The 18,560-nt window shown below is 34.3% G+C and overlaps 1 protein-coding gene across 1 annotated transcript in view; it reads left to right on the top strand.

The window, feature by feature from the left end:
• Positions 1-18,560, top strand: part of LOC124365912 (putative elongator complex protein 1) — a 59,394-nt gene that overhangs the window by 15,776 nt on the left and 25,058 nt on the right. The window contains 3 exon segments of the mRNA XM_046822034.1: positions 2,392-2,509; positions 17,395-17,489; positions 17,783-17,954. Coding sequence (XP_046677990.1) covers positions 2,392-2,509; positions 17,395-17,489; positions 17,783-17,954 — 385 coding nt within the window.

Here is an 18,560-nt window from a genome sequence, read left to right as displayed (position 1 = left end):
CATCATTAGAAAAATGTGGAGGTGCTCCGTCGTGCATAAACCATGCATTTATTCTGTTTTGAACAGGAATATCTTCCAAGAGGGTAGGCAGGTTTGTTCTTAAAAAATTTAAGTACGCTACTCCATTAAGTCGATTAGGGAGGAAAAATGGACCAATCAAATTATCACCCAGAACACCAAGCCATACATTGACTGAAAATGTATGTTGAAAATGCCTCGTCGCAGTTTCATGTGGGTTGTCGTACGCCCAAGTATGGGTATTACGAAAATTTACAATTCCATTTCTAGTAAAACAGGATTCATCAGTAACGAGAATACGCCGAAGAAAATACTGATGTCGTAAACAATTTCTTCTTAACCAGCGGCAGAACATCTTCCGTTTATTAAGATCTTGCGGTAATAAGTCTTGAACACGTGTTATATGGAATGGGTACAACTGTGCTTCATGAAGTGTCCGCCATACGCTTGACTGGCAAATATTTAACTGACGTGATAATCGTCTGGTGCTTGTGGTTGGTGATAATTCTACAGCATTTATTATTGCTTGTTCATTATTATAGTTCCTTGCGCTACGTTGACGACCAGTATCTATTCGCTTCGGTTTAAAGCTACCGTACCAGTTTTCTCTAAGTCATCTCTCCACAGCTTCAAATATTTTGCGATCAGGTGTTCTTCGATGTGGAAAAGTATCACGATATTCCTGAACTGCAGCTAAACCATTCTTGTTAACTTTGCCGTAAATCAGTATCATGTTCGTATAATCTCCAAACGAATACATACCATTTACATTATCTGCCATTATTTACTAAGATAATTACATACACTTTTATAAAAATATTTAATAAAATATTTTAAAAATAAATATTTAATAACATATTTTATACACTTGTATAAAATATTTCCAAATAATCACAGGATCTCACAAAATACAATCTTCACACGCCACAATACAAAAACCTCCATAAAGGTTATTCTAATATTACTTCATGAACTTAATTGTTGATCAGCTGATATTACCAACCTTTGCAAAGAAAATATGACGATAAAAAGTGTTGAATAAATGATCAGCTGTTACTCACAACCTAAACATTTTAGTTAATATTTTATGCAGATAAGAATATGCATTTTTGTGTGTCTGTTTTATTTTTAAATAAAGCTAAATTTCAATACCTATTATTAATTTTTTTTCCTAAGTAATTCACATGAATATTTTCAGAATTAAATGTTCTACAAATCTGTTTAAGAAAAAAATGACCTTTATTTAACATTTATGGAAGTAATCTTACGTTAAACACAAAAATGTGTTATTTCTTTGCACCAATTCTTGTGTTTTACGTAAGATATCTCTGAAAGTATTGCATTTACAGCTCTGGGACGAATTTTAATAAATTTGTCAGATATAAAAACATAAAAAACAATCGTATTTGTATCTTTGTAACTACCTTTACCATTTTTATACGGCCTGACTTCACCAAGGGTTCTGAAATCCGGGCGAAATCTTTCGCTAGGCGTAACTCGCTAACGAAGCGTTTCCGGGCATATGGTTATATGAACTTTTTTACTTGTTTTTAGCTATAGAATAAGCTCTCGAGAGATTGCCGTTTAGTTTTGAATCACCCTGTATATATATATATATATATATATATATACTCACTAAATTTGTATAAGTGGCAATAGCCTAATTTAATTTAAATAAACATTGAATCACAAAATGTACTTGCTCCGCCGGGATTCGAACCCGGATCTCTCACTTGCCGGGTGAATGTGCTACCATTACACCACAGAGCCCTCACTTTTTACAATTCACTTATTTTGTATTTGGTCGTTTCTTTCACATATGTGTTTAAATAACCAAACTAACATATGATCGGTATTTGGTCTTCCGATCATATGTTAGTTTATGTTAGTTACGGTTTATGTTGAGATCCGGGCTGAGTCCCGGCGGAGCAAGTACATTTTGTGATTGAATGTTTATTGAAATTAAATTAGGCTATTGCCACTTATACAAATTTAGTGAGTAAATAAAAGTCATTTGACAGGTATTTGGTATCCGATCATATGTTAGTTTGTTTATTTAAACACATATGTGAAAGAAACGACCAAATACAAAATAATTGAACCGTAAAAAGTGAGGGCTCTGTGGTGTAATGGTAGCACATTCACCCAGCAAGTGAGAGATCCGAGTTCGAGTCCCGGTGGAGCAAATACTTTTTGTGATTCAAATTATATATATATGTTAAGGGGAGTGTTGTTGATAGTGTTATTGTAATTGTTGATAGGGATTAGTGTTACCGTTACAAGGGCGAGAGTGGGATTCTGAACATTCAGATTTAGCATTGTGTAATTTAGAGACAGCCCCTAAAATATGACATTGGTTGATTCTGTTTTCAGGTGACCTGAAGTTATCCGCATTCAAGAGATCCGTCATCCCTCCTCCAATGTGTGAAGCCACAGTCACCCTCCCCTCCCCTGCCCTGCAAGTAATGTTCTCCCCTCATGTAGACAACAGGTTGGTTATAGGTTTATTGGATCAAATCCAGAATCATACAATACAAGTACAATAGAGTAAAATATTGACAAATACAATAAAATATTCGGTTAACAACATTTTCTATTCCTTTCATTGTAACATATACGTTATTATACAGTATTGGCTGTGCCTACTATCAGGGTGTGATTAAGAAAAGAGTAGAGTCAATGCCAAACCAAAGATAATCGTTTGTTGGGAAATTTTCTGTTTTCTCGTCCAATGATAGTTTACAATCTATCCAGTTCTGTTTCTTCTAAAACAAATGAGCTTTAGACCAATTTTCCAAGCCTTATACCTGTTATGCTTTTGAAATTTTATTTCAAATTACAGTAGAACCCCTCATATCCGGCCTCGGTTTTACCGCACCTCGGTTTATCCGGCCACTTCCCGGAAGCCAATATCGAAATTTATTTACCACGGCTTGCAGACGCGCAGTTGCACGCACAAGTCTCCCACGACTCTTGCGTTATTTTTGTGTATCTATTTGTTTACATTTTCCTGTGTTGTCCTCAGTTGATCTAATAGGTTTAACCTGTAAACAGTTCGTTGATTATTTCCAGTGCGGTTAGTACAGTACAGTACAATTGTTTTGTTTCGTCAAGTGCTGTGTACTGTAGGTTGGTTTATCCGGCCGAATCGTTATCCGGCCAGGGGCTCGGTCCCGTGGTGGCCGGATATGAGGGGTTCTACTGTAAATTGATTTTGAAATATCAAATATAATATAATTTTACTTGTTATTCTTTGTATAGTAGTGTTCCGTTATGCCATCTGTATGTATTAAAGTAAAATATGAAACCCCTCAATGGCAACTTAAGAGTTTTAGTAGACTGCATAATATATTAAACTTTTTCCCTGGTGTTATTTTGTAACAGACTAACATGTAAAAGTCAAATGTCAAAATAAAAATGTTTATCACATCAGTGTTCACTTAAATATGGATCGACTGCAAAATTGTAAGTTTTGTAAAACTGACCAGGCTACCAACACTCGTTGAAAGGTACTTATAGCGACTTATATTTTGTTTGTTTTGGTTGAAAAATCAAAGAAATATACATTGAGCAAGAATAAATGTCAGCATGGCAGTTGGCTTTGTTGCAGTGTGTTGTGCATACATATTAATCTACCATTCTTGTACTTTGGTTGAAGTACATGTATATTATTATGAATTGTAAGTCTATCCTACCCTGGACAAAATTTATTGGTCTTGAGAAAAAAGAACAAAAACTTAGCTAATCTAACTACGTATCTGTCAACAAGTGCAGCAAACTACCCTATTCAAATGCCTACCAACTTACCTTAGGGCATAGGAAGAATACAAGTTGGCCTTCTCGGGTAAGTGGTAGGTGCTAGTCAATAGGACGGTCAAAGCTTAGTTACGTCAGATAGCCCTTGGATTGAGTAAGTTGGAGCGCAAGTATGTGACAGTGAGGTTTTCAGTTTACATACATTTTTATCTTTTGTCTCAGGACCAATATACAGTGGCGCATGCGTCAGTTTTTCTAGAAGAGAAATCTAAAGGTGATATGAGTTAACTAAATAAAACACTTTTAGGCAAGAAAACAAATTCATTATATGAAATTACTTACATATTAAGAATAAGAATTTTATTCTGCCAGAAAATATTCCACACAAATACATTGGCACGTCAATACAATGTTACAACTTTTGTAATACAATGAACATTCTAAAAGTCTTGTTTTGTCCACACTGTTGAGATGTACTCTTCCACTGAATAGAATGATCTTTTACATAGAAAATAATTTAGTTTAGCTTTAAATTCCATATCACTTAGCATCCTCATATCTAATGGTAACTTATTGTATAGTCTAATAGCCATCATCATTGGGCTTTTGTCGGTTTTAGCTAGTCTAGTTTGAAGTAAGTTGATATTGTTACGACTTCTTGTTTCATAATTGTGAACATTTTTCCTTAGGTTTACTTTATCTAAATTAGCTCGGAGGTAAAGTAGGCATTGTTGTATATATAAAGAAAATAATGTAAAAATTTTAAAACGTTTAAAAAGTTCTCTGCAACTATAATATTTATTGACTCCTGCCAATATTCTGACAACTTTTTTTTGGATGTTGAACACTTCATTTGCGTAAGGAGAAGAGCCCCAAATAATCAAACCATAATTTAAGTGACAGTGAAAAAGTCCGAAATAAGATTGTATAAGAGCTTTCTCCTCAAGTTCACCACAGAAACATTTAATTGCAAACACACTTTTACTTAGTTTACTTTTAACCTACAACTTGCTGATACCAATTTAAATTAGGATCAAAAGTCAAACCTAAAAATTTTGGAAATATATCTTCTTGTGTCCCATTAGGATCTTCTCTGAGGCTAAATATTACAGTAGTTGTCTTATCATTATTTAGAATCAAGTTGTTGGCAGTGAGCCAGTTCCCTACAAGATTAATATTCAATTTGTAGTCTTCTAAGAGTTTGTTATAATCTTTATTTGTAGTTACTATAGTGGTATCATCAGCGTATAAAACAATATTCGCAGATATATTTACACTCAAATCATTCACTGCAATTAAAAACAGCAAAGGCCCCAGAACAGAGCCCTGTGGGACTCTACAGGTTATTGGTTTACACAGAGATATATCTTTTTCTACTACTAAATATTGAGATCTATTCTTTAAGTAAGAGCTAAGTACATCTAAAGCTATCCCCTTAATATTATAATGTTCTAGTTTTTTAATCAAAATGTTATGAGACACTCGATCAAAAGCTTTGCTAAGGTCACAGAAAGTTATAGCAGCAAAGTCTTTCTTTTTATAACAGTCTAGAACCATATCAACCAAAGAAATAACAGCTTGAGCTGTTGATAACCCTTTTCGGAATCCAAATTGTTCTCTACAAAGCAGATGTTCCATTTCCAAAAATTTGTAATAACTGTTTACATATGAATAACTCCTTGACCTTAGACAAAACCGGCACAGAAGCAACTGGCCTGTAATTTCCTATTTCATTCCTTTTACCTTTTTTAAAAATAGGATAAACTTTGGTGATTTTTAAAACATCAGGAAATATTCCTAAATTTAAACAATTATTAATTAAAACAGTCAATGGTGTTACAAAATAAGTTATTGTTTGTTTAACTAAACAATTCGTCAAACCAAAATTATCCATGCTATTTTTAGGAGCTAATTGTTTTATTATATCCAAAATATCACATTCTGTTATACCTCTAAAAATAAAACAGCTTGTATCATGAGGCATAATTTTCTGATTTAAATAATACTTAAAACTATAATTATTTTGGTTCACATTTACACATTCTTTGGCAACATTTATAAAAAATTCATTAAAATCATCAGGCTTAAAATAATTATTTACACTTTCCTTTGTAGTACACTTTTTATTTCTATTTACAATACTCCACAATGCCCTTGTTTTATTTTTGGCATTATTTATTAAACTAGTATTTGCATGCGTTTTTGCCTCTCTAATTTTACTCCTGTGCATGTTTTTCAAGGTATTGTATTCATTTTTGTACCATGCAATATTTGTTTTTTTTTTTTTAAATTGTAGAGAATATCTAATCTATCTTTGATTCTTTGAAGCTCAGAATTGTACCAATGACACTTCCTATGTATTTTTTTATTTTTTGTTGTTTTATTTTTCACAATACTCACAAAGCATAATATATCAAAGTAATATTTTAAAATATGTACAAATGTACTAAAACCAACATTAACATCGTCTGTCATAAACACTTCCTTCCAATTTTCTTTCAATAAATAATATTTAAATTCTCTAATGCCTGCTTCAGTTATTTTAGTTATAGTTTTAAAACTCTTATCACAAAAATTACTTTCAAGATCAACCTCAAAAGAATATGTAAAAACTTGTGCAAGGTGATTACTGTCATGCTTATTAACTACAATCATTGCATAATTATTATCAAGAGAAGTAAAAATATTATCCAAGCATCTGAGACCTCTAGTAGGCTCAAAAACTGTTCCTTTTATTCCATACATACAACAGAGATTTACAAAGTTTACTGCATTTGTATCATTCATGCCCAGAAAATTCATGTTAAAATCACCACATATAACACATTGCTTATTTAAACGATTTATGTAACTTAATACTTTCTCCATGATGTCAAAGTGTGGAAAAAAGTGTCATGGGGGGTGGAGAAGACGACTCTAAGTGTGGCTGCTGTAATTATTTAGTTAATAATGATGACGATGCTTTGCTTTGTGACGGTATGTGTGGAAAATGGGTTTCACATTAAATGTGTAGATATGACAAAGAAGTTATACTCAAAAATATCAGAGCTGGAAAAACGTAGTTGTGTGGTATTGTAAGCCCTGCTCAAGTAAGGTTAGCTCCATCATTCGTAAGAGTGTTGACGTAGAAGATTTGTTGAGTTTACGTTATCGCGGTTGACAAACTTTTACATATCGTAAAAGGAGTGGTAGAAGACAACGTTTCATTAAACGGTAAGTTGGACTCACTTTCATTATTCTGCAACGACAATTTTGGCAAATCTGACAACGGCCATGTCCTAACCTCAAAAGATCCTAACCTAAGTGACTGTGAACCTTTTAAACACGATAAGAAAACATCCACACAGGAACAGCAATGAGAAAATCTCAGTCCCAGCATTTAGTTATAAGGACGCTTTATTATCCAACAAAGATTTTGCTGCTGCCACCAAAGCCAATGTTAAGGATAGTTTTACTCTTGTTAGTAGGAAAGGACGTGTTTCTTCTGCCAAAAGAAATGAACCAAATAAAACTAAGTTCTACCATTGTGGACAAGAGTGGGCCCAGGCCTAATGTATCAAATAGGCCTAGGTCTAATGTGTCCTAATAGGCCTAGCCTATAATTGGTAAAAGAACTGACTGCTTAATTAAAACTGTGCCTTGTAAAAAATGGCTCTTTGTGTCTCGGCTTTCCGTAGAAGTAGGTAAAGAGGACCTTTTCGTCCTATCTGAAAGATATATTTGAGTGTGAAATTGAATGTGAAGAATGGAAAACTAAGTATGACTCTTACAGATCTTTTAAAGTGTGTGTGCCAGAAAACAAAATTGATATTGCACTGGAAGCTGACACTTGGCCAGATGGTGTCCTTGTCAAAATGTTTCGAGTTCCTCGAAGACCAGTTGGCGATGAGTCTTTTTTGCCCAAGACTTCCTTGGAAACAAGAACCCAACATAAGATTACCCGTGTCGTGTGGTGTAGATGATTCGTATAGTAGTGATCTGACTGGGCTATTGATAGTTTTAAATAATGTATCTAGACGTTGTAAAATATTGTCGGTCAATGCTCAATCTCTTGCGGATAAACAGTTTGAAGTCGAAATTTTACTTTCACAAAATGGTTGTTCTGTCTTTTGCATTTGTGAACACTGGTTAAATGAAGATAATAAGAACTGCATCAAATATAAATGGCTATTTGTGTGCAACAATGTACTGTCGGAACACTAAGTCAAGAGGTGGTGTTGCAGTGTATGTTAAAGAAGGTGTCAGTTTCCAAAAAATAGACGTTAGCCACATGTGCCAGGAAAGTGACCTTGAGATTGTGTGTGCAAAGGTAAGGTTGGATAACTTAGAAGTCCTCTTATTCTCTCTTTATCGTGTTCCTGATGGAAACCATGAATCATTCCTTGAAGGATGGATAGGCTAATGATCCATTTACTAGATTGTTTATAGCCTACCAATTTATTGTGTGCGGGGACTGGGAGGAAGAATTTCAGCAAAATTTCAGTAAGTTTGATATTTTTTTCTACTTATTCATAGAAAAAATGGACAAATGTTTTCCTTTTAAGACTGTTAAATTCAGTGGTCATGGGCATAAGAAATCGGTTCCTAAAAATTGGTATACTGTTGACCTCTTTATGAAGAAAAGACATGTTGGAAATGTGCTATGACATCTACTTATGGGCCCAACGTTACAATATTTACATTGAAGCTACAAGACGTTCGTATCTCAATGCGAAGAATGACTATAAAAAAATGTGTTCTTCAGACAAAGTTTAAGGCAAACGCAGATTCTATCGCTGCTGCTCCCAAATCAGTGTAAAAGAGCTTGGGAATTAATATCCAATTCTCTACAGAGAAGAAAGCCAATGTCGCCTGAAGTCGACCAGCTAACTCCTGAGATCTTCAGCAATTTCTTTGGCGTCTTCGGTGGAAGAGGTCCGCAGCTCCACTGATTCATCTGTTACAATGCTATGCTCTACCTACAAAATATGCCTCGAACTGTTTCAGCTAATTTCAAGCTAAAGAAAGTGTCTTATGATGATGTGATAAAAAATAGTAAAAAACCTTAAGCCTAGCAAGTGTAGATATATCTTTGATATCAGCTGTGATCTTGTAAAAAAAAAAGTACTGTTAGTAATAGTACAGCCTTTGACAGTCTGTATAAACGAGTGTCTAGATAAGGGATTATTCCCCAATGTACTTAAGTTATCCAGAGTTGTGCCCATTTTTAAGAAAGGTGACCCGTCTAGTCCTTCCAGTTATCGACCGATTTCTGTAGTGCCTGTTTTCTCCAAAATTATTGAGAAAGTGGTGATACACCAGGTTAGTCACTATTTTGAGTCTAACCGATTGTTTCAGAATCTCAATTTGGCTTCAGGGGTGGCTTGTCGACAGTGGATGCGGTCGGGGGTCTGGTGGAGGCCGTCCTTGGTGGATTTGAAAATCGCGCGGGTACGGTCGCCACCATGTGTGATCTGACAAAGGCTTTCGATTGTGTTCCGCATGACATTCTTCTCATGAAGCTAGAACATTATGGCGTTGATGGTGCCGAGCTTAACTTATTTCGTAGCTACCTTAAAAATCGCACTCAGCAAGTTAGCTTTGGAAACAAACTTTCTGAGGTGGCAGGGGTAGAGAGTGGAGTACCACAGGGCTCGGTCCTTGGCCCTTTTCTCTTTCTATTCATGATAAACGACCTCCCAAAAAACATTTTCTATATGTAAGTCAATTATGTATGCTGACGATACAACATTGTTTTTTGTAGTAATTCTAATGTAAGTACTCTTTTTAACCAAATTGACAACAGTCTTAAGGAATGTGAAAAATGGTTTGATAATAATGGCCTTTTGTTAAATGGTAATAAAACGCAATCTGTTCTTTTCACTCTTAGCTCTCTAGAACTTGGATCACAAGATATAAGCTTTAGCAATAATGTCAAGCTATTAGGAATCAACATTGATTCAAAACTCTCATGGTTCCTCACATTCAGGGTTGTGTGTAGCAGGCTTTCTAGAGTAATATATCTTTTGCGTAATTTGAAAAAGTGTATCCCAAAAATATATTTAAGAATGGCCTATTTTTCCTTTTTTCATTGTATAATCTCTTATGGTATACTGCTCTGGGGTTGTAGTACCAGTAACAAAAAAACATTCTGTTACTCCAAAAAAAAGCAATCAGAATAATTACTTTACTCTAATTATAGAGCTCACTGTAGACCATTGTTTATAAGTGAACAAATACCCACAGTTTTTAATTTGTACATATTTCATTGTCTAGTTAGAGTTAAGTTGAGGATTGATTCTTCCTTGTTTAGGAGTGACATTCACAACTACAACACAGATACAGAGATTTACTTGATGTACCTCATGTTAGGCTTAGCAAGACACAAACTCTTATTCTTACGTAGGCTTAAATATGTTCAACAAACTTCCTAGAAATGCTTGTGATATTGATTTTAAATCTTTTAAAACAAAACTGTACAGCTGGCTACTGAGGAATCCTTTTTACAGTGTAAATGAGGTTTTAGATCTTTCAACCATTGACATTAGCTTTAATTGATGACCTTGCCTTATCTGTGATATAACTGTTTTAACAATTTTGAATGTTTTGTATATAATGGAATTTTTACTTTTATTAATTGATGACCTTGCCTTATTTGACATATTAATCAACTATTTTAAATTCTGTGTATTATAAAAAGGATCTTTTAAATGTATGTTTTTACTTTATATTATCATTGTGCATTACCTTAAATGGAATTTTAAGTCTTAATTAGTTTTGTCCATCAAATATTGACTAACTTCAATTGTTGTACTCCGCTTTATCTATGCTCCCATTTGTTAATTGTTAGTTTTAATTTTATATGAAGAATTTGGATTTTCATTACTTTGAACTCTATTTTAACACTAAGTGAAGATGTACCTGTAAAGACATAAGTAGTATTAACTATTATTTGTTTTGTAATGCCTTGTGGCAACTTGACGTCAACTGTATGAGTTACCAACTTGTTTTTTGTTGCAATAAAGACTTTGACTTTGACTTTGAAAAAGAAAATTTCAATATTACCATTACAACTACAATATACAGTTACTAATACAAGCTCAACTTTCAAAATTTCAACACATGCAATTTCACAATCTAGCTCCATAGAGAGCCCATTGATGTCATCCATTATTTTAAGACGTGTTGGATCATACCTAGAAAAAATTACTGTACCTCCGTGGATCTTAGAAGTTCGACAATAACTGGTTACATGTTTTAAGTCATTGATTGAGTATGTACATATATCATTATATTCCATCCAGGCAGGGCTCAGTAAGACATAACAAATCTAAATTTAATTCAATTGAAATATTTTCCAAAATACTTATTTTATTAGAGAGGCATTGACAATTTTGATGGTAAATTGTGAAATTTGACTTTTCAGAACCATTTTTTCAACTTTACATCATCTTTCTTTTTCTTAATACAGTATAATTAGTTTGACCATTGATCTTATTTACATTTCCTGACAAGATACTAAAACTATCATTACTTAAAGTAGGTGTACTAGTGCTCATGAAATCAGTTGATGTTATATATGGACAGTTGTTTCCAGAAGGCTGTAGTTTTCCAACAGAGATTCAGTTCCTGGAGCAGGCGGCTGGTCTTCCTTCGGTCCCTGAGAACGTTGAATACCCATCTGTGAAGATGCTACTGTCTCAGCTATCATATTAGATAACCATCTCTTACCCTTGTGGTTAAGGTGTTGTCCGTGTCGTGTATGTAACTGTCTCACCGCATTACTTGCTCTAACCAACGAAACATTGGTTAACTGTTCACTGAGTTCCTTAAGACGCTTATTGGTTTTTACCACTTCCTTGTTGACGCAGGACCAATTTGCTTAGTTGTATCTAATAGGTAGGTCTACTAAAACTACATTAGTGTCCTTTGTTTCATTAAGAGTTTTATGTAAAATCTCAAGAAAGTTGTCCGCTTCATTTTTGCCACATCATTACTTCCGCAAACCACAACTAAAGTATCACTTTTACTAAGGTTATCTTCTTTTACATTTATTACTTTAAGTATATTTTCAGTAAGTCCACCAGGTCTTACAAAACCTACTGCCTCATGTGTTCCCTGCACTGCATTCAGATGCCATGCTAAATCACGACCATGGCTATCAGCGCAGATGAGTAAATTTCTTTTACAGTAGAACCCCTCATATCCGGCCTCGGTTTTACCGCACCTCGGTTTATTCGGCCACTTTCCGGAAGCCAATATCGAAATTTATTTACCACGGCTTGCAGACGCGCAGTTTGCACGCACTAGTCTCCCATGACTCTTGCGTTATTTTGGTGTATCTATTTGTTTACATTTTCCTGTGTTGTCCTCAGTTGAGCTAATAGGTTTAACCTGTAAACAGTTCGTTGATTATTTCCAGTGCGGTTAGTACAGTACAGTACAATTGTTTTGTTTCGTCAAGTGCTGTGTACTGTAGGTTGGTTTATCCGGCCGAATCGTTATCCGGCCAGGGGCTCGGTCCCGCGGTGGCCGGATATGAGGGGTTCTACTGTATCAGTAGATTTAGCAACAGAATGAGTAGTATTCATTTTTTCTTCTACTTCGTCAGCCGAATCCTCATCAGCACTGTCGTCACCATCCTCAAGTACTTCATAGCGATTGTTTATATCAACTTCTTCATGCACTATTTTATGTTTCAGAAGGCTATGTGTTTGAATTTTTCCTTTTTTACTTTGGAAGTTCGGTGTAGAGTGTGTTACTGGGCTTAATTGTTTATCCATCTTGCCTTTTATTAATGGCCAGACAGGTTTCTTAATTACTGAATTGAGTTTGTTAATTTTTTTCTCTAACATTATTATAGTTTCCTCTTTTTTTAAGACTAAAGTTTCAAGTTGTGCCTTATGCATTTTAAATTCTCGTATCTCCTCATTTGCTTGATTGAGATCATCATTTAGAGATTTTATAATTCCATTTTGAGTTTCAAGCTCTTGGCTTATCTCAGCATTTAATTCTTCATTTTCTTGTTCTATTCCCAAAGTAACATCATAAGACATGCAGGAATCACATGTCCATTTTACATTGCCTGTATATATTCCTTTTAATTCATCATTGGTCAGTGAGTTACACTGTGAGTGATACCATTTACAGTATCTCCCTTTGCATAAAATTGCTTTATATTTTCCAACATTTATAGTACACTTTCCACATGGAAACTGTTTTTATTCCTCATTATGAACAGTAAAATTAATAGTTTTTTTATCAATAACACACTATAGTGAAATTCCCTATAATTAAAAATTTTAAACAGTAATCCTTATAATTTATTTGTTGTAATTAAAATTAAAACATAATTTATTTTTAGTATAGAAACATGTTATTTTAGTCTTTAATAATTATGGTATAAGTTATGTCTAAAACCTTTCTTAATATTCAAAAAAGGTTAATCAGTCAATCATTCATTACTATTGGGTACAACAGTTGAAGATATAATTGGGCTATAGTAGCTGGCCTTGAGCTGTTCTTCCAGCTCTATTCAAGTGTCCAGTCAGCTAAGTCAACAATAAGATAAACTGCAACAATAGGAGTTACTACTGTCGGACAGCATGAATACACTGGTTACTGCTAATGTCAGATATGTGTCTCTTTCCTGTTAAACAATATTTCTCATTAAAAGAGAAAATAGTTAAACAATGTCCACTTTGTGTTTATTGTGCCAAATTATGTCATTAAGCACTCAGATTAATAATGTTTTATTAAAAAGTTCAGTTTTATTAGTGTTTCAATAAATATATAATTGTAACAAAAACATGTGCTTTTGCCAGTCTAGAAGTAAGTACTTTTTAGTGATTAAATTTAATGCTAATTAGTAGAGAGATAATAATGTTTCTTGTCTTAATGAATATTTAATACTTATCACAGAACTTTAAACTTCACCAATGCCAGCCCAGGATGGTTAATTATGTATAAAATATAAGAAATCAGCACACATAAAAACTTAAAATCACTGAACTTGACTATCACAGTGTATTACCATACAATGTTAAAGCAGTTGTTTGAAATGTCCACCTTGATTTTTTTATACACTTCTTACAACAACTGAGAACAGAATCACAAATTTTTAGCAATAAAGGTTTACCGTTATTAACAAGTTCAAATGCATTTCTAATTAGGTTTCTGAGTTCGTCAAGATTTTGCGGTTTTTAAGCATACACAGTCTCCTTTATAATACCCCACAGTGGAAAAACACATGGGGTCAGGTCTGGCGAGCGCGCAGGCCAATCGATTGTACCACGTCGACCAATCCATTAAATGTGTTATTTAAAAATCTCGAACTTGGATACCAAAATGTGCTGGGGCACCATCTTGTTGCCAGATGAGCGAATGAATATTGAAAACAGGATTGTTTCTGAGCTCAGGAAATACTACTTTTTGCAGCAACCATAAGTAACTTTCTGAGTTAACATTTCCTTGAAGAAAATAAGGACCAATCTGTGCAGTACTCGAAATACCTCCCCATACCATAATACCAGACACATTACATTCTGCTTGGATTACATTATGAGGATTTACATCCGACCAATACATGCAGTTATACTGATTAACGCATCCATTTAGTTTGAAACATGCCTCATCACACCACAAAGTTGATCGCAAGAAATTTGGATCAGCCTCTTAGCGGTTAATTATTATCTAACTAAATGCCAATTGCTTATCGGAATCATCCTCTTGAAGCGCTTGGAGTAAAGTTGGATGGTATGGCTTATGCATGCTTTTTCTTGATATTTCTAGTTTAGCAGATGCCTTACAAATCGATTCACCGGGACTGGCTACAAAAGCTTGAGCAACTGTCTGCAGGTTTTCTTAGTTGCAAATTGATTGTGGACAACCAGACTTCAGGGCACTTAAAACGATTCCCGTAAAGTAAAGCAAATTTCTTTTTTAACTTCCGCATATACTGTTGAGTGGGTATCACAATACCTGGATATTTACCACTAAATTCTTCAAATATTATAGCAGTATTTTTATTATGCTTTCACCAACACTGAAGGATGTAAACTCGTTGTTGGGTTGTATACATTTTAAAAACACACACAAACAAATAACAGATGCAAAGAGCGCCCACTTTATACTAGCCACTGGAACAGACAACAATGAAATTAATCCGTGTTGCTGCCAACTTAACATTGTTACCAACCTATCGAAACAAAATATCCCAATTTATGGAAAACTGTCAAATGTGCTACCCTGTATTTGTCTTTGGTATGATAAGTTTATGATATTAAGATACGGATACAAGTTAAGTACAGGTTGGTTATGTTAAAATATGGATAGAGTAGGATCCTTTTGGGAAAAATTACTATAACCCAAAACTGCACACCATAATTTTGGGGATTTGCCCAAAAACAGCTTATTAGAAAGTGTGTTTCTTAGAGTTGTAAATAACCATAACTAGAAGCCCAATGAAGATGGGAAGCTACTTGAAGTGCCAATATAACCTATTGTACCCGACTTAATGTGGGGACAGGGTAGGCCGGATGTGAAATTTTGATACAAAGCCAATGCATTATCCATGTCATCTTATATTTTTTGAAGGCATTATTTAACCATAAAAATGTTAAATAGTATTATGGAACTGTTTCCCATAAAATTGTTATAAATTTATGATACAAAGAATTTTTATTCTCTGAAACAAAACTAATGCATTGGATATTTTTAACTTGTGTAGTTATACAATCCAAAAGGATATGAGCACAAATTTATATGAGAAAACATTAAACATTCAGTAATGTATAGTACAATATTTAAAATTCATATCTTAACATACTGAAAAGATAAAAATTGACTATCTCACCACCACAAGTCCCAGTACACATTCAAAAGCCGGCACAATAGCACTGATATCACAGTTTTGCCAAGGTTATTGTTTCCAGAAGTATTGTGGGTGAGATCGTTATCTAGAGCCCCTCTCACATCTTCGAGTCCTCTCACAACTGACCAATCCATGGGAGGAAGTGATCGAGCAGCCTGTATCATATTTCCTGCTCACAAAACTTACAATTACAAAACATTACCATGATGAAACACCATCTGTAAACTTCCAATATCAAAAGAGAATGTTATGAATAATTCTTGTAATTGTATTCAAAGAACTTTAACAACATACAGGGATTAAAGGAATCAGTGATTTATCTGAAATAAAATTGTTTAACACTCTGACTGATAATAAGAAACTCCCGGAATGATACACTGGTTTTTGTCTTTGTATATTTTTCGGATATTTTTTAAAAATATATGCTAAATACTAATTATTAAGTGTTATATGTTTTGTTAGTAACCAGAAAAATGTTAAATAAACATTTACTATAGTATTGTTTTTTATTTGTACATAAATTGAAAAATGTATATTGTAAATGATTTGTTTTTTAAGTTTCACTCCATGTAACTTTCACATGACTTGAGATAGTAAGATACTGTAAATATACGGATTTTTTTAGTGAACAAAAAGATTATAACATATATACACGTATTTACAACACAAGAAAAGTTTTTTGATAAAAATTTAAAGTATGTACTACTTTTTTTGGCAGTATGCGTATCTATATTGGTGTTTGATGAATTCTTTGGGCAAGAGGAATATCAGATAATGATGAATGTTTTCACTGTCCACTATCAATTTTCACAACCCAACTCACATTCCACCAGATTATAATCATCCAGACTACCTGACAACAAATCTGACAAAGAAATATCATCATGTACTTCATTAGCCGATATGTCACTTTCATTATCAGAACTAATATTTTCATCATCCAATAGTTGACATGTAAGATTTTAACAACGAGGATCACCCATTTCACAACATAACAATCAATTATAAACAACTAGCCTATATAAAAACCTAGCAACAGTAGTGACAAAGATCGTCAAGGCTGTGCAGCACATCGCCAACTGCATAGTCCACCAGCTGTATGTCGTGCGGCATTTGGATCGATATCAGCTAGCAATGAGTAATATTACGAATATAAACTTTGTATAATTATTTATGAGTAGAGGATTCGACTGGTGCAATTTATGTCTTTATAGCTTAAACGGTTTCCATGTAATAATAGCAGAAAGTTGACCGATGGCTGTGCCGTCTTTATCAGTTCACTAGTGGTATTGATGTCATCAGTTTGAGGGTTAACAAATGTTGTTGAGTGTACTAACTAAATTTATTGTTATAGCATTAAGTACACGACTATACTGAAATCAGATCGAGTAATCAGTGAGTTTGTAAACCCTCACATCCATTAGTTAGAGATGTAAAGTTTCTCAACAAAACGACGAACTGAAGCAGCTGAGTCTAGTAGTGGACTTGTTGCCAATCTCATGACAAGAAATTTCCTTGATTTCCTGTGACAGTAGCTTAGAACTAAGATGGATTAGAGCTTCGACAATTCAAGATTAACTGATTTGGTCTTAAGCTCGTGAAGGTGATATTTACTCTTCAGATCATTTTAGGTCTGAACTAACAATAGTTACAATCTACGAAATCCCAATTTCGTGGACCAGACCATAGTCTTTACCTTCTCTGTGAAAGAAACATGTTCCATGTTTTTCATTACTGGCTCAAGGACTCGAGGATATTTATTGTTTCAGCTCTTCTGAGTCAAGTCCGAACGACCTCTGTGTGTACTTGAGCGACGGAAATCTGTCATTTGTGAAGGGAATGGAGACAGACCCACAACTTTGCAGTAAGTACCAAACATTACATAGGCACGTTTTCAACAGTATGACATTTTTTAATTATCAGCCATATAATTATGGGAAAATTTTACGTACTGCCACAATATTCAGAGATTCTCAATAAGTTAAAATGTTTTATATGTGACATAGTTAAAGATATAAATCAGTATATTCAAAACATGTTTGAAATATACATATTATTTGCAGCAGGTCTGTCAAGACATAACATTTCTCATTTTCTACTTGTATATTCACCTTTCAGATTCAAACTACAAAGAAATTAAAGATTTTCGGTTTACAGGTACAGTTCCAGTAAATTTGAAGTGTGAGGAACTGAAATCTGCCTTATTGCCGAGTCCTGCCTGCCTGTCTCACTGGCTCTGGTTGTCCCAGGATCAACTGTTGTGTGTATTCCACAGCGGTTCTTCTCATCTATGCCATATCCTGGTTGATGATGAGTGTGCCACTGTTGGGTGAGTTGGGTGTCTGTACTAGTAGCTCATAGATCTATAGCAGGGAGTTCTACCTGCCTCTCTCACTGGCTCTGGTTGTCCCAGGATCAGCTGTTGTGTGTATTCCACAGCAGTTCTTCTCATCTATGCCATATTCTGGTTGATGATGAGTGTGCCAATGAAGTCTAAAGTGAGGCTAATTTGGGACAGTTACCTAACTCTGAATGTTTTTGTAACTGAGTTTGGAACATAACCTCTTAATATTATCTCATTATCAAAGCAGGCTTTGGCCCAATATTTCAATTCTTGAGTTATATTCTCCTGGAACCAGTTTGCAAGCTCAATGGACCTTATTGCTCTTAGATCTCACAGTTCGTTGTATAATGGTAGGGAGGAGGGTGCAAATTTATGAACAGGGCAGTCCAAAAAGTTGTATTATATCAAGATTAAGCATTTTGCAACACGTCCTTATTGCCCATCAATTTCCAATAACAATCTAGTAGTAGTCCATCAGTCACATGAGTATGTTTTACATGATAATCAAAAATATCTATACTTGGCTGTTTTATTTCCATCTATATCATAAAAGCCAAATACCACTGACTGGCTGATCATGTAGCACCCAAA

The sequence above is a fragment of the Homalodisca vitripennis genome, chromosome 7 (assembly GCF_021130785.1).
Source record: "Homalodisca vitripennis isolate AUS2020 chromosome 7, UT_GWSS_2.1, whole genome shotgun sequence".
In the NCBI taxonomy this organism is placed as follows: domain Eukaryota; kingdom Metazoa; phylum Arthropoda; class Insecta; order Hemiptera; family Cicadellidae; genus Homalodisca; species Homalodisca vitripennis.
The sequence above is the reverse complement of the archived record's forward strand: the minus strand, read 5'-3'. Positions and strand labels throughout refer to the sequence as shown.